At 55.6% G+C, this 27,803-nt stretch overlaps 1 protein-coding gene across 1 annotated transcript in view; it reads left to right on the forward strand.

The window, feature by feature from the left end:
- Positions 1-27,368, forward strand: part of SH3BGR (SH3 domain binding glutamate rich protein) — a 56,473-nt gene extending 29,105 nt beyond the window's left edge. The window contains exons 4-8 of the mRNA XM_055127211.1: positions 7,074-7,148; positions 8,485-8,577; positions 18,900-18,953; positions 23,486-23,599; positions 26,951-27,368. Coding sequence (XP_054983186.1) covers positions 7,074-7,148; positions 8,485-8,577; positions 18,900-18,953; positions 23,486-23,584 — 321 coding nt within the window. The 3' untranslated portion in view covers positions 23,585-23,599; positions 26,951-27,368. The remainder of the gene's footprint in view (positions 1-7,073; positions 7,149-8,484; positions 8,578-18,899; positions 18,954-23,485; positions 23,600-26,950) is intronic.
- Positions 27,369-27,803: the final 435 nt, after the last annotated feature.

Consider the following 27,803-nt stretch of genomic DNA (forward strand, 5'->3'; position numbering starts at 1 on the left):
TTCACCACAGCCAGAATCTGGAGACGGTCCAGGAGCCTGAGAACAGGCGACTGGGTAAAGAAACTCTGGCATGTCGACACAGAGGAATACCACTCAGCCACCAGGACAAGGAGCCTTGGAATTTGTTTATACGTGGATGGACGGGGAGAGGATCATGCTGAGTGAGATGAGTCGGGTGGGGGGGCAGACATAGAATCATGGCACTCATCTGCAGGAAATTAACAAAAACCCACAAGGTATAGGACTAATGCCCAAAGACAGTAGAAATGAGGGGCCGGAACGATAGCACAGCGGGTAGGGCGTTTGCCTTGCACGCGGCTGACCCGGGTTCGATCCCCGGCATCCCATATGGTCCCCCAAGCACTGCCAGGAGTAATTCTTGAGTGCAAAGCCAGGAGTAACCCCTGAGCATCGCTGGGTGTGACCCAAAAAGCAAAAAAAAAAAAAAAAAAAAAGACAGTAGAAATGAGTGTCCGGAGGACTGGTCCGTGGTTGGAGCCTGGCACAGGTTGTGGGGGAGAGTGGGGAGGGGTTCAGCTAGGGCAGGGAAGGCACCAGTAGGACAGTGACAGCTGGGAGCAATCATCTGGACAGGAACTGAGTGCTGACAGGGGGAAAGAGATATACATACCCTATAGCACCTGCATTGTGAGACATAGGGCCCAGAAGGGGGGAGGGGGGAAGAGAGGGAAGATGAGAGGAAGAGGGGAAAGAGAGGGAGAGAGAGAGGGAGAGAGGGAAGAGAGGAGAGGGGGGAGAGAGAGAGAGGAAAAGAGAGAGGGAGAGAGGGAGGGAGAGGGAGGAGAGAAAGATGAGAGAGAGAGAGAGGGAGAGAGGGAGGGAAAGGGGGAGAGAGGGAAGAGAGAGGGGGAGGGAGGGAGAGAGAGGGGGAGAGAGGGAGAGAGGGGGAGGGAGAGAGTAGCAGAGAGAGCTGTGTCTTCCACAGAGGCAGGCTGGAGGGGTGGGGGAGGGAAGGGGACACTGTGCTGGCCGAGGTGGGCGTTGGAACAGTGCATGACTGGAGCCCATCACGATCACCCTCGTAACTGTGTGTCTCACGTGACTCAGTAACAAAGGGGGAGACAAGCTTGTGCTGAGTCCTGGGTCAGGACGCCTGCTCCTCCCTTCACTCATCAGCTGGTCTTGGCCCTGGGGTGGCACAGGGTCTCGGGCCCGGGGACTCTTGTGCCGCCACTGGACTCCGTCCCGGGCTGCTGCTTTCTTTTTTTCTGGTTTTGGGGCCACAGCTGGCGGTGCTCAGGGCTTACTCCTTGCTCAGTGCTCAGAGGTCACTCCTGGCGGGCTCGGGGGGCCACACGGGGTGCTGCAGAGTGGGGTGATGCAGTGCGGCTGGCGCCTTCCCCTCTGCCCGTGTCCTGGGCCCTGACTCTGCAGCTTCCTTGGGACTCAAGCGTGTCTCTGGGCCCTTCATTGCCATCGGCTTGTTTGCCAAAGCCTCTGTGTGGGCCCGTGGCTCCCCGTGCCGTGACAGCACCACACCGGCCACAGGTCCTTTGCAAAGCCTGTCCGACACACAGCAGCCAGCACCTCCCTCCTCTGCCAGAATCTGGCCTGTTTGGTTGCTTAACTTGCTTTTTTCCTTTTCTTTTTTGGTGAGTCACCAAGATACTCAGTTACAGACTTACAAACTTTCGTGCTTGTGTGTCAGTCATACTGTGATCGAGCACCCATCCCCCCACCAGTGCCCATTCTCCACGATGGTCCCAGTATCCCCCCCCCCCCCCCCCGCCCCGCCTCTGTGGCAGGGCATTCCCTTTTGCTCTCTCTCTCCTTTTGGGTGTTGTGGTTTGCGATACAGGCATTAAGTGGCCACCATGTTCGGTCCATAGTCTGCCTTCAGCCCGCATCTCCCGTCCCGAGCGGGCCCTCCAGGCGACCTTCACTCGGTGGTCCCTTCTCCCTCTGAGCTGCCTTTCCCCCCTTTGATTGCGTAACTGCTTCCATTTGCGGGTTTGTGGGTTTGGGCCTCACCTGGTGGTGCTCACTCCTGACTGCGCCCGGGGCCCTCCCAGCGGGGCTACCACCCTGTTCCCTGCTTCCTTTCTGTAAAACAGCCCTTTGACCCCAACCAGCTCACCCGGGGTCTGCAGCCCCTGAGGCCATGGTCTCCAGTGGCCTCGCCGTGCCCGAGGCTCCGTGGTGGGGGTGTGAGCAGACTTGCTTTATTTTTATTTTATTCTATTTTTTCTTTTTGGGTCCCACCTGGCGATGCTCAGGGGTTCCTCCCAGCTCTGCACTCAGGAATCACTCCTGGCGGTGCTCGGGGGACCGAATGGGACGCTGGAGATCGAACCCGGGTTGGCTGTGTGCAAGGCAAATGCCCTCCCCGCTGTGCTATATCGCTCTGGCCCGAGAGCAGACCTGCTTTAGTGAGGTAACGTGAGGGTCGCAGAAATCGGGAGTTTTCTCTACTCCTCCTCACCTGCTGCCACCCTCCCCCAGGGCCGCCAGCCTCGTGGAAGTCCCCCGAGATTTCCTATCTAGTAGTGGATGAAAAGCAGATTATGGAGCTCCCAGACCTGTGACTCCAGGTGTCTTGGAGGAGGGAGTCCACCAGGTGGCGCTGGAGGACACGGATTTGTCCGTTGCGCGGATTCCCGCCCCTGGTGCTAGCTCCCTCGCCCCCCAGTTTGAAACACCTATTGGGGTTATGCTCAAGTAGGATTGTAATTATTGGACCACTCTGCAACTTGATTTTTTGCTTCTTTTTTTTTTTTCTTGGCGGGAGACAGGCCTCAGCTAGTGTTGCTTATGGCTGACTCCTGGCCCTGCACTCAGGAATTACTGCTCACGGGACCATCTGGGATGCCGAGGATTGAACCAGGGTCAGCTGCGTGCCAGGCACAGGCCTATTACTCCGAACTCTTGAACTTTCTTTTTTAAAGACAAAAACATTAGTTGAGACAATTAATTAAATGTTATCGCATCACCGTGAGATCCAGTTCCAAAGCTTTCATGTTTGAGTCTCAGTCACGCAATGATCGAATTCCCCCGTCCCTCCACCAGTGCACATTCCCCACCACCAGTGTCCCCAGTACCCCTCCCGCCACCCCCACCCCACCCCACTCACTGCCTGTTGGGCAGGCACCTCCCTTTTCACGCTTGTTTGAGAGACTGTAAATGTTGCTATGTTTCATTCTGTTTTTTTTTTTTTTTTCTTTTTGAGTCACACCCAGCGATGCACAGGGGTCACTCCTGGCTCTGCACTCAGGAATCACTCCTGGCGGTGCTCAGGGGACCATATGGGATGCTGGGAATCGGACCCGGGTCGGCCTGCTGTGCTATCCTCCAGCCCTGCTATGTTTCATTCTGATCCCGTTACAGAAACGATCCGCTCTCTACCCGGGAGTCGGCCTGGGTCTGTACCTCGGCCACAGGGCATGAGGCTTTCTGCGAGAGGAAGCAAAGCAGGCCAGGGAATGAGGCTCCAGCGGGGACCCTGGGGCAGGGGTCCAGGCCAGAGCTCTCCCCGAGAGAGACGCCCTGGGCAGAACTGGCGGGTGCTGTGCTCCGTCGCGGCCCAGTCTGTGCTGAAAGCCTCGGCGTTGTCGGCTCTGCGGGGTTCAGGTGTTTGTGTGAGCGCAGCCCTCATGGCCCTTCCGGTATCCTCCGGAGGACAGACCTTTGATTTGTGGAAATTAAATGACTTGCCACCAACCCACGCCGTCATAACAGCCTTGTCGGGGCGTGTCGGCTGGGAGGTGACTCTCTCCCCCGGACAGAGACACCCCGGACAATTCCAGAGGAAGCGAGTGTGTACGGAGCCCAGGGCGCTCCTAGCCCCGGCTGCTGGCCTTCGAAGGCAAAGCTGGGCCAAGCGCTGGCGAGTCTTCCAGGAGGACCGTGGGTGGGCGGCGCTGCCAGAAAACAAGCTCGATCTTTTTTTTTTTGCTTTTTGGGTCACACCCAGCGATACACAGGGGTCACTCCTGGCTCTGCACTCAGGAATCACTCCTGGCGGTGCTCAGGGGACCATATGGGATGCTGGGAATTGAACCCGGGTCGGCCACGTGCAAGGCAAACGCCCTCCCTGCTGTGCTATCGCTCCAGCCCCAAATTTTATTTTATTTTTAAATTATTTTAAAAAATTGAATCCCAGTGAGATACACAGTTAGGAAGTTGTTCATGATTGGGTTTCAGTCATAAAGTGTTTAGCACCTGCCCTTCCCCGGTGCACATTTCCCGGCACCAGTGTCCCAGCCTCCCGCCCCGCCCCGCCCCGCTGCCTGTCTCTGTGGCGGGCATTTGTCTGTCTCTGTCTCTCTTTGTTTCTCTGTCTCTGTCTCTCTCTGTCTCTGTCTCTCTCTCTGTTTCCCTGTCTCTGTCTCTCTCTGTCTCTGTCTCTGTTTCCCTGTCTCTGTCTCTCTCTGTCTCTCTCTGTTTCCCTGTCTCTGTCTCTCTCTGTCTCTGTTTCTCTGTCTCTGTCTCTCTGTCTCTCTCTGTCTCTCTCTGTTTCCCTGTCTCTCTCTGTCTCTCTCTGTTTCCCTGTCTCTGTCTCTCTCTGTCTCTGTTTCTCTGTCTCTGTCTCTCTGTCTCTGTCTGTCTCTCTCTCTGTTTCCCTGTCTCTGTCTCTCTCTGTCTCTGTCTCTCTCTGTTTCCCTATCTCTGTCTGTCTCTGTTTCCCTGTCTCTGTCTCTCTCTGTCTCTCTCTGTTTCCCTGTCTCTGTCTCTCTCTGTCTCTGTTTCCCTGTCTCTGTCTCTCTCTGTGTCTCTCTCTTTTTCTCTTCTTGACATCCCCACTTTTCCCCAAACCTTTTTATTGCGTCACTGTGCGACAGACCCGTACAAAGCTGCTCACGACTGGGCCCAGTCCTCAGAGTTCCAGCACCCGTCCCTCCGCCAGGGCACATTTCCCAGCACCGGTGGCCCCAGGGTCCCTCCCAGCGCCCCACCCCCGGCCCCTGCCCGCCCCTGTGGCATCAGGCCTGCTCCTGAGAAGCAGGGCACCGGCTCTGACCCGGACAATCCCGGGCCGCTCCTGTGAGACGAGGGGTCCCGGCGCCCCCCGCCTTTCCAGTTAGCCGGGGAGCGAGAAGCCCCGCCAACTCCTCGGTCCCGCGGAGGCCAGGCAGAGGGACTCTCCTCCCGGGAGCCTCGCGTCACCTTGCAGGGCAGAGCTGCTGCGCGGCGTCGGTTTATAAAAGCCTGTGCGGCAGCCAGCAACTCACTGGCCGTCGGGGAAGGGCGGGCGGAGAGCAGGGACAGTGCGCCGCGGCCCACGTGCGGCATCTGGTCAGCTGGGCCCAGGTGGTCATTGTCGTTTGCTCCCTGACTGGGCGTCAGGATCCCGAGTCAGGGCCCGGTGGCCTCAGCCGCTGGGAGACGTCATCGGGAGCCCCCAGCCCCGGGGGGCGGCACAGGACCCTTCCCGGCACCCGAGCAGCTGGGAACGCTCGTGGGGGCCTCAGGAAAACAAGCCCGCGGACAGATCTGCGGTGGCAAAGACTGTGTTTGTTGTTCACATACTATGGGCGGTTTCCGAAGGGCCGAGACCTGAGCAGCAGAACAAGAAAAGGGGATGTTTTTGATGCCAAGTAAAAGAAAACAAAATCAGTCTCACCACTTATATGGAACTATTAAGTCAATTGCATTTTTTTTGGAGGACGGTAGTGGGGGTACTCTGGGCTCTGGGGTCTTCTGGTGGGGCCGAGGAGAGCTTGAGGTGTGCTGGGGTTGGCCGAATGTGAAGCAGCACTTTGACCTCTCAACGATCTCACCTACCCCATGTGGCACATTTCATTTCCTTAAAAGGAAGGAAAAATATTTTAGGGGCCAGAGAGATAGTACAGTGGGTAGCGCACTTGCCTTGCATGTAGCCAACTTGGGTTCAATGCCTGGTATCACCGAGGAGTCCCCGAGCCCGCCAGGAGTGGTCTCTGAGTGCAGAGCCAGGCGTCAGCCCTGAGCACAGCCGGGGGTGGCACAAAAAATCGAGGGCAAAAGAAAAAAGAAATGTAATTACAGTGTCCCACAATTTTGTTGAATTTTGTGTTTAGTGTTGTAGAAGCATAAACAGGAAAACATTTTGAATAACCATCAACTGGGGAATGTCTGAGTAAAATTTTACATATTTAATATGAAGCAGATGTATGAAAGAATTAAACCATATGAATTAACCAGGATAAGTGTCCAGCAAGCTAAACATTTAAGTCATGCACAGTAATTTTTTTGTTTTAAAGGCAGAATGAAGCAAACAGGGGCTGGAGCTATAGTCTGGTGGATAGAACGCTTGCCTTGCACACGGCTGACCTGGGTTTGATCCCTGGCATATGGTCCTCCGAGCCCACCAGGAGGAATTCCTGAGTGCTGAGCCTGGAATTAACTCCCGAGCACTGCTGGGTGTGGCCCCCAAACAAAACAAAGCGAATAAAACAGCTTCTAAGTATATAGCATGAGTCACATGCGTGCTACTTTTTAAAAATTTACCATTTTAGTAATACACTGGTGGGATTTGAGAGGGTCCATGTGTCTGTCTCCGTGTGCTTCCGGGGCCTTTTGAATAGAAACGACTCATATTTCCCTCATCTTACTGAACTGTGGCTGATGTAGGAGGATGCCAGTTTCTGTGTAAGTAAGGTGTTTTTGAGATGAGAGCTCAGACTCTTTCACACCCGTCCCCGCATGCATTTCCTCTCATGATGAGAAGAAAGAACCTATTTGGAACTGCTGGGTGAGCCACGGGCCCCAGCAGGGCTGTGGACGGAGCTCTGGCCCCGAGGGGGCATTTCCTGCCCCTGTGTCCTTGTTCCTCACGCGTGGGTGGGAGCTGCCCTCCATTTAGGCCACAGTTTGGTAAAGGGGGAAGGAAGGATGCAAACAGTCTCAACGGTTAAAAGATGCCATGATACAAGGTATTATTCTCTTTAAAAATTTTATTAAGGAACTGTGATTTACAAAGTTATTGATAGTTGAGTTTTAGGCATATCATATTTCAACACCAATCCCACCGCCAGGGTCAACGTCCCACCACCGGTGTTCCCAGATCCCCTCCCCTCCCAAGCCCCCAAACAAGCGATTATTCTCAAGAAAATGTCTTGATTTCTGTGGTGCAGGTGACAGAATCCCCTGAGGGAGCATCTTCACTTCCCAACGGTGATGTGGAGGGAGAGGCTCCGAGTACCACAGAGGTGAGAGTCGGTGCCACATGGTGTCCATTGGACCAATGCTGCTCTGTGTCTGTCTGTCATCTACCTACCTGTCTTCTGTTTACCTACCATCTGCCTACTCTCATCAATCCATCCATCCATCTATCCATCTGTTCGTCATGCATGCATGCGTCTGTTCATCCATCCGTCCGTCCGTCTGTCCATCCATCCATCCATCCATCCATCCATCCATCCATCCATCTATCCATCTGCTCATCCATCTATCCAGCCATCCACCTGTCTGGAAATCCATCCATCCATCTGTTTGTCCATGCATGCATGCATCTGCCCATCCATCCATCCACCGTCCATCCATCCATCCATCCATCCATCCATCCATCCATCCATCCATCCATCCATCCATCTATCCATCTGCTCATTCATCTATCCAGCCATCCACCTGTCTGGAAATCCATCCATCCATCTGTTTGTCCATTCATGCATGCATCTGCCCATCCATCCATCCACCGTCCATCTATCCATCCATCCATCTGTCCATCTATCCATCTATCAGTCTAACCTATATATCATCTATGATCAAGTATATATGTATCACCACTCTTGCCTGTCTCTTTGTTATCCATTATTTATCCATGTACGTATGTATCTGTCTATGCATTCATCTATTATTTATAGATATATATGTTTCTATGGGTGATCTGTCTATTAAGCATCACTTTCATCTTTAGGCCAGAGAGATAGTACAGTGGGAAGGGTGCTTTCCCTGCATGTGGCTGACCTGGGTTCAATTCCTGGCATCCTTTAGGGTCCTGTGGCCCCCCACCCCTGGAGTGACACATGAATGCAGGACCAGGGGGAAGCCCTGAGGTTTGAAAACAAAACAAAAGCATCTCATCCTTCTCTTCCTGCGTCTGTCTGCTCTCAGCTGGCCTCTCTTCTGTTGTCTGAGATTTCAGACCCTCTCTCCACACAAGTAGTAGGAAGCAAACGCCGCCTAATTCTGGTTCCTTGGGACTCCTCTTCATAAGTCTTTGGCGGGCTAGTTGTGGCTCCTCATCAGGGCTGATGACTTCACCTGGCCCGTGAGCTAGTCCTGTTGGCGGCACCGACAGATCCAAACACCATTCCCGTGATCAGCAGCCCGCGTGCTGGCCACTGCGGACACTGAGATCTGTAGATCCCGACCCCCTCCGCTGCAGACACGAGACTCAGCTAGCCCTGTTTCCAGCCGCTTCTCAGCAGGAACCATCCCCCAGCGGCGGGGGTGAGGGGCGAGGGGGCGGTGGGCTGGGGTGTCTGATGTTTCCTTGGGAGCTTCCTCAGGTTAGCCATGTTGTGTTTTTTCCTTTACGCCCAGGGAACGGAGAACGTTGAAGGAGGTGGAGAAAACGAAGCCGAAAAAGAGGACAAAGAAGATGCGGGTGACCTTGCTGAGCCCCGCGAGGAGAAAGTGAGTGTGTGGTCTTCCCTGGCCTGGGCTGGGGTCTGTGTGGGCCAGTCACTGCCCTCAGCGTGGGGCCCAGTGTCTCCCTGGGGCTGGGACCGTGATCAGGAGAGCCGGGCTGAGAGTCGAGGCGATTCTCCCGGGCCGTGTCGGGGCTGGTGGGGCTCTGTCCCGAGCTGGAGGAGGCTGGCCAGGCCGGGGGGACAGTGGCAGCGTCTTTCCGTGGCGGCTGAGTCACCCAGGGCAGCCGAGCTTCAGGTTCTTTCTAGAACAAGGACAGTTTCCTGGTGACCGACTCCCGGCCTGTTCGGGGGTGGGTGGGGCATCTCGTGGGAAGCAGGAAGAACTGAGGAGAGAAAGGGGGGGTGTGCAGGGAGGGAAAGTCAAGCTGGTCCCGGCCCAGCTGGGGGAGAGTAGCCTAGTAGTGAGCGCTGGCCTTGCACGTGTGTGGTTCTGGGGTCAGTGCCCCCAGCAAACGAGCAAACAGCAAGCCGGGGGCGGGAGGATGCTCGATGGACTGATCCAAGACCAATGATCCAACTCTAAAGGAGCTCAGACCCAGCGACAGGAGGAAGTGGGCTGCGTTTGGTAGGGGTGGAGGGAGATGGTGGGTCTAGAAGGATCAAACCGAGACAGCGGAGAACCAGGGGTGGGGACGGTCACGTCCTCAAAGACTTCTGAGCAGGTGGCCGGTGAGCCAGGCAGGGGGCTTCTGCTCTCGGCCGGTTGTGGGAGGTCCGTTCCCCAGGCTAGGCTGGCCCCACCCTTACCCACGTAGAGGCATAGACAGCTGGGCTTTGGGGGTCACACCGGGCTGGGGATGGTGCCCAGGTGGACGCCTCACCCGTGGTACCACCTACTCGCTGTGCCACCGCTCCAGCCCTGTCCTGGGGAGTTGACGGTGGCGAATCTGGACCTGAGTGAGCGCCCCCTGTCCGAGGCCCGTCTCAGTGCCGGGGGCCCGGGGAGAGGAAGGCTCAGTTTCAGTCTCTTTTTGGTTGTGTCTGGCTCGGGGGCCAGACTTGGGGATGCTCCTGACTCCGCACTTAGGGATTATCTTTGTTGGTGTGTGGGGGCTCGAACCTGGGTGGGCCACGTGCAAGGCAAGAGTCTTACCTGTCGTACCATCGCTCCGTTTCACGATTTTCAGTCCTGACCTAGGGAGTCAACAGGATTTTGTGGCAGCCTGTATAATTTCAAAAGAAAACCCAGCGACAGATTTATTATCTTGTCATTTAAAAACGCGGGTTTTATTATTTAACCTTCTCAGCAAATGCCTGATGCATTTTTTTTTTGCTTTTTTTTGGGGTCACACCTGGCAATGTTCAGGGGTTAGTCCTGGCTCTGCACTCAGGAGTCACTCCTGGCAGTGCTTGGGGCACCATATGGGATGCTGGGATCGAACCCAGGTCAGCCGCGTGCAAGGCAAATGCCCTCCCCGCTGTGCTGTCGCTCCGGCCCCTGGTTGAGTTATGTTTCAAGACTCAATGTGCTGCTTTCACAGAGACATAAAGACAAGCATCACAGCCCGGCCTGGAAGCCAGTCTCCAGAGGCTGAGAGGAAGGAGTGGTTTTCTGGGGGTGGGTTACCCATTGGTGCTGGGAGGGGGGGGCACTTATTATTTTTCTAACCTTATTTAAACTCTGTAGTTTACAAGATTGTTTAAAATACAGTTTTTCGGGGCATCCAGTTTTCCGGCACCAAACCCGGCACCAGTGTGGGCTTCCTCCAGCCTTTTCCCCGGCTCCCCCGTTTCCCACCCCTCAGATCTGCCCCTAGCAGAAGCAAAACTATTTACTTTATATTGCTTATGAAAATAAACCTGAATAGTTAAAGTTAACCACAGCAAAATACAAGATTATCTCTGTACCATCTCCGATTGTATTGAGATATGATAGCAGAATGTGCGTTTGGTGATCTACTACAATAATTTCTTTAAATACACTTTATATTTACAAGGTTATACTTTGTATGTGTTAGTTTAGCTGTGTCCTTTCACCTGAATTTTTTAAAAGAGGAATGCAAATTACCATTCAGCTGTTTAATCAAAGGCTGAATCACTGAAGTATGTTTTGCTAGCTGTTTTATCTCCAGTCAATATAAGAAGTTTTAGTAGAAAGCATCATGGCTAGTTAACATAATGGATGCTGGATTAAAATTATTTTTAATAATTAATCATTAATAATTAAAAAGGGCTATTTAAGATTAATGGATAGGCTATAGTATGACCCCTTTATTTCTTCTTGTAACTACTGAGAGTATCCCACCCGCATGGCAGAGCCTGGCAAGCTCCCTGTGGCGTATTCGATATGCCAAAAACAGTAACGATGGTCTCATTCCCCTGACCCTGAAAGAGCCTCCAATCATTGGGAAAGAAGAGTAAGGAGAGGCTGCTAAAATCCCAGGGCCGAGTGTAATAGAGACGTTACTGGTGCCTGCTTGAGTAAATCGACAAACAACGGGATGACAGTGATACAGTGATATTACAACAAAAATGGCAAATGGAATTATCAAAACATGGTTCAGAAAAAGAAAATTTGTGAAAGTGTCTCACAGGGGTGTCATTAAGTCCTTATCTGAGGATTTTCTGGGCTGCTGGTTGCTAGTTGCACCTTCCGTGTTACTGCTTTTGCTCACTGAGCTTCGTGGATTCTGCGCGACTTCCCCGTCTAATTAGCTGTGCTCCTCCAGGCTGGCCGGGCGGTGGAGCTTGGAGGGGCCGTGCAGCCACACACGCAGCCACGGGCTCCAGGGGCTGTTGAATTGGGACAGCACTGTTTTTTTTTTTTTTTGTGACATATAGTTATAAGCTTTCACGTTTGAGTTTCAGCCATATAATGATCAAACCCCATCCCTCCACCAGTGCACATTCCCCACCACCAGTGTCCCTAGTAAACCCCCCCCCCCTTCCAGCCCTCTCCCTGCCTCCATGGCAGACAGTTTCCCCCATACTGTCTCTCTACTTTGGGGCATCATGGTTTGCAATACAGATACTGAGAGGCCGTCATGTTTGGTCCTTTACCTACTTTCAGCACACATCTCCCATCCCGAGCATTCCTCCAACCATCACTGACTCAGTGACCCCTTCTCTATCCCAGCTGCCTTCTCTCCCAACTCACGAGGCAGGCTGCCAACTATGGGGCAATCTCCCTGTCTCTGCTGTCCTTGGGTATCAGTCTCTTATTATGTTATTTTATACTCCACAGATGAGTGCAGTCCTTCTATGTCTGTCCCTCTCGTTCTGACTCATTTCACTCAGCATGATGCTCTCCATGTCTACCCACTTAGGAGCAAATTTCATGACTTCCTCTCTCCTAACAGCTGCATAGTACTCCACTGTGTAGATGTACCAAAGTGTCTTTAACCGCTCGTCTGTTCTCGGGCACTCGGGCTGTGTCCAGAGTCTGGCTGTTGTGGACAGTGCAGGGCAGCTCTTTGGCTTGGCCTGTCTTGCAATTAACCGTGAGCCAGTGAAACTGGGACGTTTGTATGCCGGAGGCTGCTGGGGTTGGGGGTGGGAAGGATCCCTTCTGGAGACACTCAGCCCAACTCCGCAGGCCTGAGGGTTTGATGCTTTGCGCCCTGTGATGGGGGTGGGTGGGGGTCTCGTAGGGGCCCCGCACATGCAATGCAGGCACTCCGTCCCTCTGAGCTGTCTCCCTAGCCCTGCTTCCTATCATTATGATGAGTTTTATTTGGTAGTACCCAGTTGTACTAACTCCTTGAGACTTGTTCCTGGCAGTGCTTGGAGGACCCTGTGTGCTGGGAGTTGAACCTGGGCCTCCCCCAAGTTCCAGACCACTGAGCCATCTTTTTGGCCCCCCCATCCTTATTCAGGCATTGATTTTTTCTGTGGCCTCCATGGCGAAAGCTCTGCCTTCTGGTCTTCATCCCTCTGGTCCATTTTTGTGCTGACCTGAGATAACATTTTTTGGGAGTTATCTCTCGAGGTTACTCTTGATCCAGTGCTCTGGGGCCCAGTGGTGCTCGGGTAACCTCATGTAGTGCCAAGGATGGTCCTTAGGCCTCCTGTGGGCAAAGCTTGTGCCTCTGGGGCAGCTCCTGGTGCCAGAAACTTGCGTTTGTTTTGTGTCTATAGCTGTTCACTGAAGTTGTGCTGCATTATGGCATCACGTAAATCCCGGGGTGGTGAGCTCCAGCTGGTGTACTTACAACACTGTTTGGCATTTTCTTTTATTTTGGCTCTGGGCGTTTTAATTTTTTCTTTCCCTGGTCTTCTTGGTTACTGAGGTTACAGTTAACGATGGAACTGAAAGAGCCTCCAGCCGTTGGGAAAGACGAGTCAGGAGAGGCTGCTAGACTCTCAGGGCCGGGAGGAATAGAGACGTTACTGGTGCCCGCTCGAGTAGATCAACAAACAACGGGATGACAGTGATGCAGTGACACAGTTGACGACGGAGCAGGGGTCTTAGGAGTTATTTTGGCACCTTGTCAGAAGATACTCCATCTCCCTCCCCACCCAAGGACCTTTAGCCCCTGGTGGTCACCTCAGGTCTTATTTTTGGAGGGGCCACACCCAGTGGTGCTCAGGGATTACTCCTGACTCTGCACTCAGGGACCACTGGTGGTGGGGGAGGGGCTCAGGGCACCCTTTGTGGTGCGGGGGATGGAAGCTGGTCAGCAACATGCAGGCAGACGCCCTCCTCGCTGCCCCGTCACTCAGCCCTCGGTTCTGTGATGGGTCAAGGCTGTGTCTGGCCCGACCTTGCTTCTCTGTCTCCCACACACGAGCGAGTTCTGTGGTGTCGCTCCTCAGGCTGATTTCATTCAGCGTCACCCATGCAGCCCCGGCCCCGCCTGACACGGTCATTCTGGATGAGCATGGTGACACGACCCACTCAGATCCAGTTTGGCCCCCTCCGTCCTGTCGTTCCTACATAGAGACGAAGTCTTATCCCCGACCCCCCACCCCGCCATTTGACAGACGATGCTTTGCTCCTTGGCGTAACTTCATCGAATCCCATAAGAGAAATAAAACCAGGCTTGCCAGTAAACGGATTATAATGACGTCATAACGCGGTTAGCGAGGACTGATTGTGTTTGGAGGAGGGTCGATGGGATCTTTGGCAGGAGACGGGCTGGCCGGGAGACTGGCCCGAGGACCCGCCGTCTGCTCTCCGGTCGCGTCTGCCTCAGACGATTATGTGCACGTCTGTAACTCACTGTGCTGAAGTAGGATATGTATGGGGGGGTGGGAAAGAAAGAGGGTGAGGCAGGAAGACTCGGGGCTTCCGCTCCGCTGGGCCCACGGCAGCCGGGCTCGGGCCTCCTCAGCCGGGCGGAGAGGCCCAGTGGGTCACTGTCTGTGCCCCCGCCTCTGCCCTACTCTCACCGCGGCGCGGCCACTCCCGCCCTAGTCCTGGCCCTGTCGGGGCCCTGTCTGGGCTGTGTCCGGGCAACCAGGACCCCCAGCCGGGCGGCTCCTTGGGACAGGCTGGGACTTTCTTTCTTTGTCTTCCTTTTTGCATTCTGTGTTGGGGCCACACCCGGCGGTGCTCAGGGCTCACTCCTGGCGGGGACTGGGGGGGCCGAGTGGGGTTGCTGGGGTGGGAACCGGGATCTGCTGCTGGCAGCCTCCCACCCTGCCTCCGGGCCGGTACTCTGCCCGCCTGCCTGTCTTCCTCCCTCCCTCCCTCCCTCCTTCCTTTCCTTCCTCCCTCCCTCCCTCCCTCCCTCCCTCCCTTCCTCGCTCCTTCCTTTCCTTCCTCCCTCCCTTCCTTCCTTCCTCCCTCCCTTCCTTCCTTCCTTCCTCCCTTCCTTCCCCCTTCCTTCCTCCCTCCCTCCCTCCCTCCCTCCTCTCTCCTTCCCTCCCTCCCTCCCTCCCTCCCTCCCTCCCTCCCTCCCTCCCTCCCTCCCCTCCCTCCTTCCTTCCTTCCTTCCTTCCTTCCTTCCTTCCTTCCTTCCTTCCTTCCTTCCTTCCTTCCTTCCTTCCTTCCTTCCCTCCCTTTCTTTCTTGTGTTGTTCTTTTTCTTTTTTTTTGTTCTTTCTTTTCAAAAAATTTCTTTCCTCTAACTTCTATTTAAATTTTATTTTTGGGGCCGGAGCGATAGCACAGCGAGTAGGGCATTTGCCTTGCACGCGGCCGACCCGGGTTCGATCCCCAGCATCCCATATGGTCCCCCAAGCACTGCCAGGAGTAATTCCTGAGTGCAAAGCCAAGAGTAACCCCTGAGTATCGCTGGGTGTGACCCAAAAAGCAAAAAAAAAAAATTATTTTTTTCCGAGGCACCATGATTTACAAAGGTATTAATGACTGAGATTCAGGCATACGATGTTCCAACACTTATCCACAGACTTTCTCAGAAAAACCAGGTGAAAGGACTTTACACTGTCATTGCCTAGTGAGTGGGTGAGAGAGTGATGGCTCACGTCACATCCTGGGGTCTCGTCAGAGCTTCGGGGGTTGTAGTTCTCCAGAAACAAGTTTTGGGGCTCGGGCTGGAACAATAGTGCCGCGGGTCAGGCGCTGGCCTTGCACACGGCCAGCTGGGGTCTGGCCCTGGCACCATCTGAGCCTGCCAGAAGCATTTTTTTTTCAATATTTATTTTAAAAAGTTGCTCATGATATTATGCTACAGACATCCAGTACAGCAGCACCACCCCACAACCGTGGCACCCCCCACCGTAATCTGGGAGCGATTCTCCTCCTCCTCCTCCTCCTCCTCCTCCTCCTCCTCCTCCTCTTCTTCCCGTGAGAACAGTTACAGGGCTTTCAGGATTGAGTCTCAGTCATACCATGATCCAACACCCATCCCTTCACCAGTGCACATGTTCCACCACCAAGAACCCCTGCATACCCCCCTCCCACCCACCCCTGCCTGTGTGGCAGATGATTTTCACTTTACTATCTTTACTTTGATTACATTCAGTTTTTGACAGGAAACCCACTATTATTATTTGGAGTTTCCCCCCCCAACAATCAGACCTGTCGAAATGGCATCATTAGATCATGTTTTCTATTGCTGATAACAAAGAGCATATGATGTTGCATGGTTGCAAAAGCAGCCACCCAGTTTTGGGATTCTGGTATTTTAGTAATGAAGTCCAGAGGTATTTCTGCCCACAGCAGCTGTGTTCCAAGATTTCTGCCCCCCCCCCCCCCCGCCATCGCGAGATACCCCGGCTGTCCCATCACTGCAAGCTCCTACCTCTGTCCACTTGGCTCTGAAAGGTGGCAATCCCCGTGCTGCAGCAAAGGGGAAAAGGCCGAGGGACAGAAACCCTTCCCCTCCCGGGGCGGCACGGGGCCGGGCCGTAGCTTAATCCACAGTCGAGGAGCATTTCTGCCAGCAGCCGCTGCGTTCCGAGATTGGTTTGTGTGCCTCTGGGGTCATGGCCGTTCAGGGGTGGTGGAGCCATTCCTGAGCGTTTTTTGTCTATCAGGAGAAACGGTCCCAGTCCACTTACTGGAGCCATGTAAGTAGAAGCTCAGTGTCGCCGGGGCTCCGTCTGGAGAAGGCGGGGTGACTGCACCTTCTCCATCTGGCACCCCAGTGTTGTTGGCCGGGTCTGGGGTCTGGGGCATTCTCCGGCTTGCGGTGCCCGCCGGCCCGGACTCTTCCCTGCTGGCTGCCGTGGCAAGATGGTGCCAGGGGAGGGTTGAGGGCGTGAGTTCCGGGGGGCAGGGCGGGCTGGAGGCTGGGATGGAGCCTCGGAGCGATTCTTGAGGGCAGAGTCCTGAACACGGCTGGGTATAGCATCTCCCCTCCCGGCCCCCCGGAGAGGGAAGTAGTTTTCAGGGGGAGAAGAGAGTGCTCGGTGGAATGGGGGGCTGGCTTGGCACGCGGGGGGGCCGGGTCAGTCCCCGGGGCCACATGCCCCCTGAGCACTGCCGGGGTCTCCCCTGAGCAGAGCCAGGCGGAGCCCACAAAGGGGGAAGCTGGGTCTGTCGGTCAGTAGCCTGGGAAGCCCGCTCCCCGCAGGCAAGGTGTGCGGGCTGTTGTTTTCATTTTTTTTGACTCTACCTAGCAGTGCTCACGCCCATGCCTGGCTCTGTTCTCCGGGGTCATCCTGGTGGAGCTGTGAAGTGCCGTGTGCAGGGTGAGAGCTGCTCTGTCACTCAGGCCAGGGCTTCGTGACCCTGCGTGACGGCTGACAGGGTCTGTCTACTCGGACCCCTCAGGCTTCTGTGAACCAAGGCTGGAAGTTTAGTTCCATAAAAACAATCTCTCGGTGATGGATAGTGGAAAGACAGCGATGGTGAGTCATACAGAGTAGCTTGCAATTGAATAAGAACAATAAGCCAGTGAGGCACATGCAGGCACTTGTAGGCGCGTTTGGCTGCTAGCTCCAGGGCGCCCGCTGAGGGACTGGACCGGGCCCCCTCACCGGGCCCACAGCTGATGGCCTGTGATCTGCAGAGCTGGGGCACTCGAACCCGGGGCCAGCTCATCCCTTCCAAAGACAAGCCCCTTTGTCACTGTGTGGGTTTGGCCTGTTCCCTGCTTCCGCGGAACCTAAGTTCATAAGAATAATTGGGTTTATAAAAAGGTCAGTTGTCGACAGAGTTGAAAATTCTGCATTGCATGTGAGATCCTCCAGCCCCAACCAGTCATGGTAAATAGCTGAATTTTCTTAGAACTGCGAGCGGTGGGAAAATGCCTTTAATCTTTTGAACATTCCAGGGGCTGGAGCGATAGCACAGCAGGTAGGGTGTTTGCCTTGCATGCAGCTGCCCTCGGTTCGATTCCCATCATCCCATATGGTTCCCCGAGCACCACCAGGAGTTACTCCTGAGTGCAGAGCCAGGAGTAACCCCTGAGCGTCTCCAGGTGTGACCCAAAATCATTGTATCACTGTTATCACTGTCATCCCATTGCTCACTGATTTGCTCGAGTGGGCACCAGTAACATCTCCATGGTGAGACTTGTTGTGACTGTTTTTGGCATATCGAATACGCCACGGGGAGCTTGCCAGACTCTGCCGTGTGGGCAGGTTATTCTCGGTAGCTTGCTGGGCTCTCCGAGAGGGACGGAGGAATCGAACTTGGGTTGGTCTCATGCAAGGCAAATGCTCTACCCACTGTGCTATTGCTCCAGCCCAAAATAAAAAAAAAGTCTTTAGAACATTCCAGAACTGGAGACATGGAGAGGGGCCATCTCTACCCATCTGTCCTCTCCACCCACACTGCAGCGTCTCGTTTCGATGACCATTTTACCTTTATTCTCTTGGGCCTAATTTTTATTTTATTTTATTGAATCACCATGACAAAAGTTACAAAGCTTTCAGGTTTAAGTCTCAGTCATATAATGATCAAACCCCCATCCCTTCACCAGTGCACCTGTTCCCCCACCAAGAACCCCAATATACCCCCCTCCTACACCCTCCCACCTGTGTGGCTAATGATCTTCACTTTACTCTCTTTATACTTTGGATACATTCAATATTTCAACAGAGAACTGATTATCATTATTTGGAATTTCCCCCCAACAATCAAACCTGCTGAAAAGGCTTCATTTGATAGTTTGTTTTCCATTGCTGAGAATGAAGATTTAGGAGCTCGTGGCTGCGCAGTTTTGGATTTCTGTTGTTTTAGCTCTGCTCACAGTCTAGATGCATTTCTATAAGTCTCTGGGTGCCAAAATGGGTTAGTAGACCTCCCGGATCATAGTCTTTAAGGAGCAGAGGGGCCGGCTGTGTTGTGCGAGGCTGCTCCGGATCTCATCTGGGCCCAGGGCATGTGGGCCTAATTTTTAGATCTAAAACGTTGGTGATTTCATTCTCTTTTCTTTTTTCTTTTTGATTTTATAACTTTACAAAGTCTTCAGTTTAGTTGCAGATGTTCAATATTCCAACACCAATTCCCTCCTCCCCTGCACCTTCGCAGCACCATTGTCTCCAGTTCTCCCACTCGCCCCTGAAGCCTGGGCCCCTGGTAGGCCCCCAGACAGATGCTTCATATTACTTGTTAAAAATAATTTGCTAAAGGGATGAGCAGAAAGTGTTTCCTTAGAAGAAAGTTAGTGGGGCTGGAGCAATAGCACAGCGGGGAGGGCGTTTGCCTTGCACTCGGCCAACCTGGGTTCAATTCCCAGCATTCCATAGGGTCCCCTGAGCACCACCAGGAGTAATTCCTGAGTGCAGAGCCAGGAGTGACCCCTGAGCATTGCCGGGTGTGACCCAAAAAGTTAGTGGAGGTTGCTGTGTCCCGGCGTGGAGAGGCTGAGCCCTGTGTAGGGATCACTGAGGCTTGCTGCAGGCCAGGCCTTCCGTGTTCGTATTTTGTCGGTCGAGGCGGGTGGCTTCCTACAGTGCATTCCGGTGATTTCGTTTTCTCTCTCTTTTCACTCCCGTGGACGGAGCCCAGGATGAAGAGGGCCAGGTGGCCGCAGGTGCAGAGGGCGAGGCTGCCGAGGGGGAGGTAAGACGCAGACCCCTGACCGCGCGGAGCAAACCCGCCTGAAGGCACCACGCAGTGTCCCGCTAACCCAGCTCTTCGAGAAGTGGCGAGGCCGCCTGCACCCTCCTACCCCCCTTCATCCCCCACGCTGCACCCCTACCCCAGCCTGCTGAGGGCTGAGGGCTGTTTCTCAGAGGGTCCCCAGAAAGGAGCAAGGGTCCCAGCCCGGGGGAGGGCGCAACATGTCGGGGCCGAGTGTGTGGAAGCTCTGGGCAGGCCAGGAGGGGCTCCCCCCGTCCCCCGCACCCCTGCTGAGACTGTCCACTCTGCTGTCCCTGCTGTAAGGCCTGGGGGAGGAGAGATGCTGGAAGGACGAAGGTTAGCAAAGCGGAAGGAACACAGACCCTCAGTAAGACCCTCAGCAGGGAAGGGGGAAGCGTCTCCAGTGGGTCCAGTAAAGAGGCACTCGGAGAACGGGCTGGCAAGAGGCTCCGAGTAGCCGCTGGGGAGGGTCTCTGAGCCCCCAGCCTCCCGGCTGTGGTCACAATGTCAACGACAGCAAAGAATCGTAGCGAGGAGCTGGAGAGGTAGGCCAGGGACGAAGGACGCAGCTGGCCCTGCTCTGATTCCTGTCCCCACGCCACAGCAGGACTGAGCCCCGAGCACAGAGCCAGGAGCCACCTCTGAGCACTGCCGGGGGCGCCCCCGAAACAAAGCAAGGAAGTGTCACAAGAAGAACTCAAAGGAGTTAAAAGGAGGATGGAGTGATGATAGCACAGCGGGGAGGGCATTTGCCTTGCACACGGCCGACCCGGGTTCGATTCCCAGCATCCCACATGGTCCCCTGAGCACCGCCAGGAACAGCACTTGTGTGTTCCATATGTGTACCATGTACCATGGTACCATGTACCGTGTACCATGTCTGTGGTGTGTCTGTATACATGTCCCTTCTCTGTCCTAACTGCCCTGAGTGCAGAGCCAGGAGTGACCCCTGTGCATTGCCGGGGTGACCCAAAAAGCGGAAAAAAGAAGGCCTGGAGTGGCGGTGCAGGGGTGGGTGCTGGCCTTGCACGGGCAGACCCTGAGCACCGCTGGGCGCGGCCCCCAAACAAGACAAAGTAAAACTAATTAATAGAATCCTGCGGGCAGGAGGTCTCGGTGAGTGATGAGAGCATGAGAGGAAGTCAGGAGACAGGCTAGGCGCCTTAGGGAGACACCTGCAGTGTCCGAGCCACCTGCTCCTGGCCGGCGTTCCCGCGGCCAGTCTGTGGGGCGGGCTGGACACTGCCGGCTTCCGCTGGGCGCGGCTGCCGTGTCTGGGGCTCGGAGAGTCCAGCTCAGACACTCACCCGTGTCCCAGGAACCGTCAGCGAAGCTGGCACCAAAGGACGCAGAGGCTGAAAACACAGATTTCTTTTTATTTTAAAATTTATTTTATTGAATCACCATGTGGAAAGTCACAAAGTTCTCAGGCTTATGTCTCAGCCATACAATGCTCAAATACCTGTCCCTTCACCAGTGCCCATGTTCCACCACCAAAAAAAAAGAAAAACCAGTATACCTCCCACCCCCCACTCCCCAACCACCCCCCCCTTGCATAACTGATAAATTTCACTTCCTTTTCTCTTTACCTTGATTACATTCCATATTTCAACACAGAACTCACTATTGTTGTTGGAGTTTCAACACAGACTCACTATTCTTGTTGGAATTTATCCCCCAAGAATACGGCCCTATTGACAGGGAAATATTTGATAATTAGTTTTCCACTGATGAGAATGAAGAGATAAAAAGTCGTGAGGCCGCGGTTTAGGATTTCTGTATTTTAGTAATTAAATCCAGGGAGATTTAAGTTGGAAATTGAATCATTTCCCTTCCTGGAGCAGCATGGAGCAAAAGCTTAGTTCACAGTCTGGAGACATGGCTGCAAGCACTCGCTGGAACCCCAAGTCATATAGCTGGCTCTGGATCCTGCTCGTTCAGCAGCCAAGCGGCTGTGCAAAGGCATGGCCATCCGGGTCGAATCTCGGCGGAGCTCGAGCCGGCACTGGCCCCAGCCCGAGACTGCCCAGGCATCCCGCTGTTTCAAGAGGAAACACAGATTTCATCTAAAAACACAGAAGCAAGTTTGCTGCTAGGGTTTGCCTTTTTTCTTTCTTTTTCTCTCTCTCTCTCTCTCTTTTTTTTTTTAATCTGAACTTTTTTTTTTTTGGAATTGCAGGTCACACCTGGCGATGCTCAGGGGTTACTCCTGGCTCTGCTCTCAGGAGTGACTCCTGGCAGTGCTCAGGGGACCCTATGGGATGCTGGGAATTGAACCCGGGTCGGCCGCGTGCAAGGCAAATGCCCTCCCTGCTGTGCTATCGCTCCAGCCCCCATTTACATTTTTTAAAATTTCATTTTGTTTTGTTTTAATTGCATCACCATGAGATGCACAGATACATGTTCACACTCTGGTTCCAGTCACAAGAACGCACCCTTCACCCGCACGCAGTTCCACCAACCGTGTCCCCACTTTCCTACCAGCTGCCTCCCCTCCGGCCTGCCCCTGCGGTGGACACCTCTCTCTGCCTCTGTCTCTGTCTCTCTCTCCTCCTGGGCATCGTAGTCTGCAGCACAGACACTGAGAGGTCCTCTTCTCTCCCCTCCCCTCCTCTCAGCTCTCGGTTCTTGCCCAGAGTGCCCATCCCCAATGGTCACTGTCACCATGGTCCCTCCTCTGTCCTAACTGCCCCTCCGCCCCCTCACAGTGAGTTCCCAGCCCTGGGCGAGTCCTCCCGGCCCCGGGTCTGCCGTCCTGGGTCTGAGTCTGCAGGCCAGACGTCTTCTCCGGGAACGAGGGCCGGTGGTCTCAGACGCCTACCACCTCTGTGGCACAGCGACCTGTCCATGTTGAGGTTCCGCTCTGGCCGGGGTCTGGGCGCCTGGCTCTTCCTCTGGGTGCGGCAGCGGGGCCCTGAGGGCCGAGGAGGCCCAGGCACGGGGAAGCTGGCAACTCTGCACACTGGGTCAGAGGTTCAGGTCAGAGGACGCCGTGCGGGGGTTACCCAGGCACCCGGTGATGCCAGGGGCCTGCAGGCGGCTCCTAGGGATGCCCGAGGGGTCGTGTGGGGCTGGAGTGGGCCCAGGCACCCGCCCACAGCGCTGAGCCCCCTGTAACAGGGCTTGCTTGGTCAGCCACACTGAAGCCGTCCCTAGAGGAGAAAGCAAGACAGAGATGTAAGAATTCCACTTCCACACAGAGACAGCCAGGGGCGGGAGCTGTAGCACAGCGGGGAGGGCGTTTGCCTGGACACGGCCGGCCTGAGTCTACCCCAGCATCCGTCTGGTTCCCCGAGCACCGCCAGGGGGATTCTTGAGTGCGGGGCCAGGAGTCAGCCCTGAGCATCGCCGGGTGTGGCCCTTCCCTCAGACCAGAGGTGGGGGTGCAGTGTGCGTCTCTGTCGGCCTCGGGGCACCCTGGAGAAACACAGTGTGAGCACCTGAGCTGGCGGGGGGGCGGGCAGAAGGCGCCCCCTGTGCAGCAGGCCGGGGCCCCCGGTGCTAGCATGGCTTCTGGGTGGCCGTGGCCTCCACCGCGCAAGCGAGGGTGCCAATGAGGGGCGGTGGCCCCGTGGAGGTGAGGCAGGGGCAGGGGCCAGTGAGGGGCGGCCCCGTGGAGGTGAGGCAGGGGCAGGGGCCAGTGAGGGGCGGCCCCGTGGAGGTGAGGCAGGGGCAGGGGCCAGTGAGGGGCGGCCCCGTGGAGGTGAGGCAGGGGCAGGGGCCAGTGAGGGGCGGCCCCGTGGAGGTGAGGCAGGGGCAGGGGCCAGTGAGGGGCGGTGGCCCCGTGGAGGTGAGGCAGGGGCAGGGGCCAGTGAGGGGCGGTGGCCCCGTGGAGGTGAGGCAGGGGCAGGGGCCAGGTTGAGCCCGTGGTGAGCTCGACTGGCCCCAGAGCCACCTGCTGTCCCTGCCCTGGGGCACTTGGCTGAGGGTGTGCGCGTGTCTGGGGTCACACGCGTGTGTTTGTGTGCTGGGGGAGGGTGTGCTGTATGTGCATAGCGTGTTTGGCCTTGAGGGGGGTGTGAGTGTGGGTTGAGTGCGTACCATGTCTGTGGTGTGTCTGTGTACATGTTGAGGGCGCTTTGCAGTCCAACTGTGTGTGTTGAAGGTTGGCAGCTTATGTGTCTGTTGTGTGTATCAAGGGTGGTTGTATACTGTGTGTGTGTCTTACGTACCGCAGACGTGTTGCATGTGTGTTCTGTGTGGGATGTCTGGAAGCTGCACTCAGCACATGTTCTATATGTACTGTGTTGCATGCATGATACACGTGGTACATGCTATCTATGCATTGCTGGTCATGCGTGTGTAGCATGTGTGACACAGTGCAGTATGTTGCATGTGTCGAGGGTGTGTTGTGTAGATTGTATGTGTTGCGGGCATATTGTGTGTCTGTTGCGTTTGTGTGTGTGTGTTAAGTGTGTGCGACGTGTGCTGGGGTAGGCACGGGGAACCTTTCCCGGCTGAGGAGCGACCCCCTGTTTGTTCTCAATAACCTGGTCATCTCGTCGAACCAGGCAGAGGAAGCCGCCGAGGAGGAGGGAGCCGAGGGGGAAACTGAGGAAGGAGAAGAGCCGGGAGCAGAGGAGGAAGGAGGAGAGGAAGAAGATTCCTAGCCCTGCGCTTTCCAGGTAGCCGGGTCTGGGCCGGGGCTCGCTCCGGGGGTTCCTCTGGGGTCTAGCCTGGGCCTCTGCCTGGGGCCGGGCCCCCCTGCGGGAGCCGCAGGCGTGTGGGCTGAGGGGACCTGGTTTCTTGGGGGCTCTGGCTCATCTGTTGCAAAACCCCCTTTCCAGGGGAAGGCGCGTCTGCGGCCACGCGAGTATACTAGTTCCTGGGGCTCCTTCCTGGGTGGGGGCGTGGGACGGACCCCCAGACGTGCGGTTGGTGACTCAGACCCTCCAAGGCCCAAGGCTCCTGCAGAGAGAAGGGCCCGCGGGAGGCCCCCTGCTGCACTCAGCTCCCCCCAGCCCGGCCAAGGCCCCAGGACGCCATGGCCCCCTGCAGGGTTGGGCCTGCCCAGCACCCCCGGGGGCTTCTCCCGCCCTGAGCACCCTGGGTCGGCCCTGGGGAGGGGGCCGAGTGTGAGACGGGCGCTGGGAGCAGGAGAGGGCTCGGACGGTGGGCGAAGGACCCCTCCCAGGCTGCCACCCTCACCAGCTGTGCCGACGGCGGTGGGGGCATCTGTCTGTCTGTCCCTGCCACCAGGTTTCAGGCAGAGGGCGTGTCTTTTTCCAGGGCAGCGAGGCTGACGCTCTTGCTTGGTAAATATTGATTTGCCTTAGTGAGCCGAGAGATTTTACTGCACCAACGTACTCGGGTGTGGGGGTGCGGGAGACTCGGGCCGCCTGGTCCAGGCACACCGGCTTCTCCGGGAGGGGCACGGACACAGGCCTCGGAAAGTCCCGTGACACACCAGAACCCTGCGACTCTCTGGGGAGTCCTGGGGGAGGGGCAGCGGGAGAAGGAAGGGGACACCGGGGCTCTGCAAACATCAGCTGGGAGTCGGAGATTTCTCTGTCCAGGGAACCCCCTCCCCGAGAGCCCTAGAGTCAAGTGCTTGGGCTCAGTGTTAGTCCCGCGGGAAGGGCACATGGCTGGCCTGGGTTAGATCCCCGGCATCCCAGAGGGTCCCCCAAGTCCTGCCAGGAGTAATTCCTGGGTGCAGAGGCAGGAGTCAGCCCTGAGCATCGCTGGGTATGGCCTCTCCAAAGGAAGTAAAGTGCTGAAACAAAACAACTCGTGATGCGTTCTTAGGGGACAGGAGCTGGGGGCCACGACTGCACCAGGGAAGTCACTTGTTGTAGGATGACATTACTTTGTCCTTTCCCTCCTTGCCACAAGTAGCTTGTCCTGGTTTTACCCAGAGTTTAGGTTTACCCCAGTCTCACCCATCAAGGTGTTCCCGAATCTCTCCCATCCCTTTGTTTAGCTATAATCACTTCTCCATGCTCTCTTCCCCAAAACAGTTAATCCACGGCTTTCCCTTAATCTGGCTCTGCTAATTTGCAAGGTCAGACCTTCCTAGGATACTGAATTTATATTATATAAGTTAATATTGCCTTTCTCCTCTTCTTGTGCCTTTTGAATAATTTACTTTAAAGCTATGTCTGTTTTGTATAGACACAAGAAGACAATATTATGTTTTTATAACTTGGGAATTAATTGGCCTCGAATATTATTCCCTCCCGGGCATCTGCTTTCTCCACTTAAGCCTCAGTTGCCCTCAGTTCCTAGCACCCCAAAGTAGGGTCCCCGATGTGGGACGGGAAGGATCCAGGGCAAGCGGTGAGTTATGTGCTACCCTGGCATCGAGATGGGCCTGGCCAAAGTGCCTAATTCTTAACTATAAGTTAAGAGCTTGATCATGGACAAATGCTGTCATGATCCAATAGTAATTATGAGACTGGGACCCTGCCAGGGATAGGAAAGACTGATCTGGCCTGAGCACTGTAGTCTGAGATTGAGATGGCCCCAGGAGAGCAATTCTATAAGCTTTAATGCATCTCTTATTGTGTCCATACAAAATGATTAATATTATGAATTCTTATATGTTTGTTGGCTGAGGAGAAGAGAAACACATTCATGGGACTCCGCCCTTGGATGGATCCTCCTGCTGAAAGAGAATTAAGTCCTAGGAGAAGCATCCCCTAAGGGAAAGGAACCTTACCCTATTGATGGTGACCACACCTATGTGTACGCCCCAAACCCCTCGTGCTGGGGAGATTTAACTAGGCTATAAGAGTGGGTTGGGGGGCCAGATCCACGCGGGCCAGATCCACAGATCCAGAGAGAGACCGAGGGCCGGGAGAGAAGCAGGGAGAGAGAATGAAATAAACTGATCGAGCAACCAGTCTGGCCCTCTTCCTTCCGTCGCCTGCCCTTGACCGACAGCACACACAGCAGTTCCGGGGCACCGAACTCGGGCGGTGAGACAGAGCCGCCCGGAGAGCCCGCGAGTGCTCGCGCCCTCGGCGAGCTTTAGTTTTTTACAACTTGTCACTCAAGTTATGATGAATCCAGCCCCTTGGGTCCATCCCCGCCCTCGACACAGACCCTCAGGCCCACTGAATACCTCAGGGGACGGACCCTGTTCAGAGGTTGGAACTCAGTTTCGGAAAAAAGAAATCGGGGCATCAACTCCCCGCTCCCAAAAGACATCAGTGCAGGACTCAGAAAGCGTCGTACACATCACAGCCACTCTGTGTAGAGCCTTTAAAAACCACGCATGTTTGGGGTCACGCCTGGCAGTGCTTAGTGTGGGCGCTGACCTGGGGGCCCACGCAAGACAGGAGCCTTCGTTCAGGCCTGGGGTTCGTTTCTTCATTTAAAACAACCACCACGTTACAACAGTTATTTGAAAACGACTAATGAGCATCACTCGTCCCACTGGCGGTGGAGAAGTCGGCCACTGGGCGGTTCCCTAGGTGGGTGCACCAGCGGCCCTGCGCTTCCAGGGGGACTCTGTCCGTGTATCCGTGACCCCGCGCCTCCAGCCCCTCCCCGGTCCTGGAGAGGCCAGTGGGCCCCTGGCAGACACGGCAGGGCGGACGCTGGGCTCGCACGGGGGCTTCCTTCTGGGGACACCTGCTCAGCCCACGCCGTTCCCTGAGCTCGGGAAGGGTGCTCTGTGGGTTTCCGGACACGGGGCGAAACGCCTCAGGGCCCATCTCTCACTTTCCGTGTCTCGCCCGCTACTGCTGGGTGCTTTCGTTTTTTTTTTTTTTCTTTTTGGGTCACACCCGGCGATGCTAGGGGTCACTCCTGGCTCTGCACTCAGGAATCACTCCTGGCAGTGCTCGGGGGACCCTATGAGATGATGGGAATCGAACCTGGGTCGGCCGCGTGCAAGGCAAACGCCCTCCCCGCCGTGCTAACTCTCTGGCCCGGTGCGGGTGGCTTGGACGAGACCCCCCAGGCGAGGCACAGGTGCCCGGCCCTCCCCGCTCATGCCCTCTCTTCCCCTCCTCCCCCCTTTCTTCCAGGACCCAGGACCCGAGGCAGCTTCCCAGGCTCTCCCAGGGCCACCTCAGCAGTGTACTTGGACCTGACGCTCGCCGACCTCTCTCTGCCCGCCCGGGGCTCCCCGGACCCTGTGCCCGCAGCCCCCCGAGGGGCAGAGCTGACTGTGAAGACCCTTCAAGGACGCCTCGGGCCACTGCTGTTTCTGGCCCCTGCTTTAAAAACAATTTTTTTTTTTTTTTTGCTTTGCAATCAACAGACCTTCTTACCCTGAAATAATAACTTCGGAATATAGAGCTCCTCGGGGCATAACAGGTGTCCCACCCCCGCCCCCCAGCCCCGCCCTAACGTGCCTTAGGTTACTTGTCTCTGAATTAACTCTGAACAGGGAGAACTTTCCAGAATCTGATCACACAAATAAAGATCAATAGCCCGGGTCCATTTCTACGTTCGTTTTCTTGTTGGTGGCATTGCCTGTGGAGTGTTGGGGGCTGCAGAGTGGGAGAGGGGGCCCTCAGGAAGAGGGGTGCCACCCCTCCTCCCGCCCTGGGTGGACACAGCACAGGAAGGGGCACCTGCCCTGCGTGACCCCAGCACTCGCTCTGGTCTCCCGAGCCCCGCCAGGGAGTGTGTGCTCCTTGTGTGTGCTCCCAGGAGCAAAAACTCCCCCAAACTCAAAACCAGCCAGCGTCGGGGGGGCCGAGGTCAGGCCTTACTCTCAGAGCCCGGCCGCCCCCAGGGAATCCCAGGACCTGGGCATGCAAAGCTGCCTCCGGAAACTCGTGGCCACGAGGGGCACAGAAGTAGGCCCCGCCCAGGCCGGTGGGGGCGCCCCAAAGCGGGGAGAGCACTCACGCACCGGGAGGGCAGGCGGGG

This window comes from Sorex araneus, chromosome 2 (assembly GCF_027595985.1).
Source record: "Sorex araneus isolate mSorAra2 chromosome 2, mSorAra2.pri, whole genome shotgun sequence".
NCBI lineage: Eukaryota > Metazoa > Chordata > Mammalia > Eulipotyphla > Soricidae > Sorex > Sorex araneus.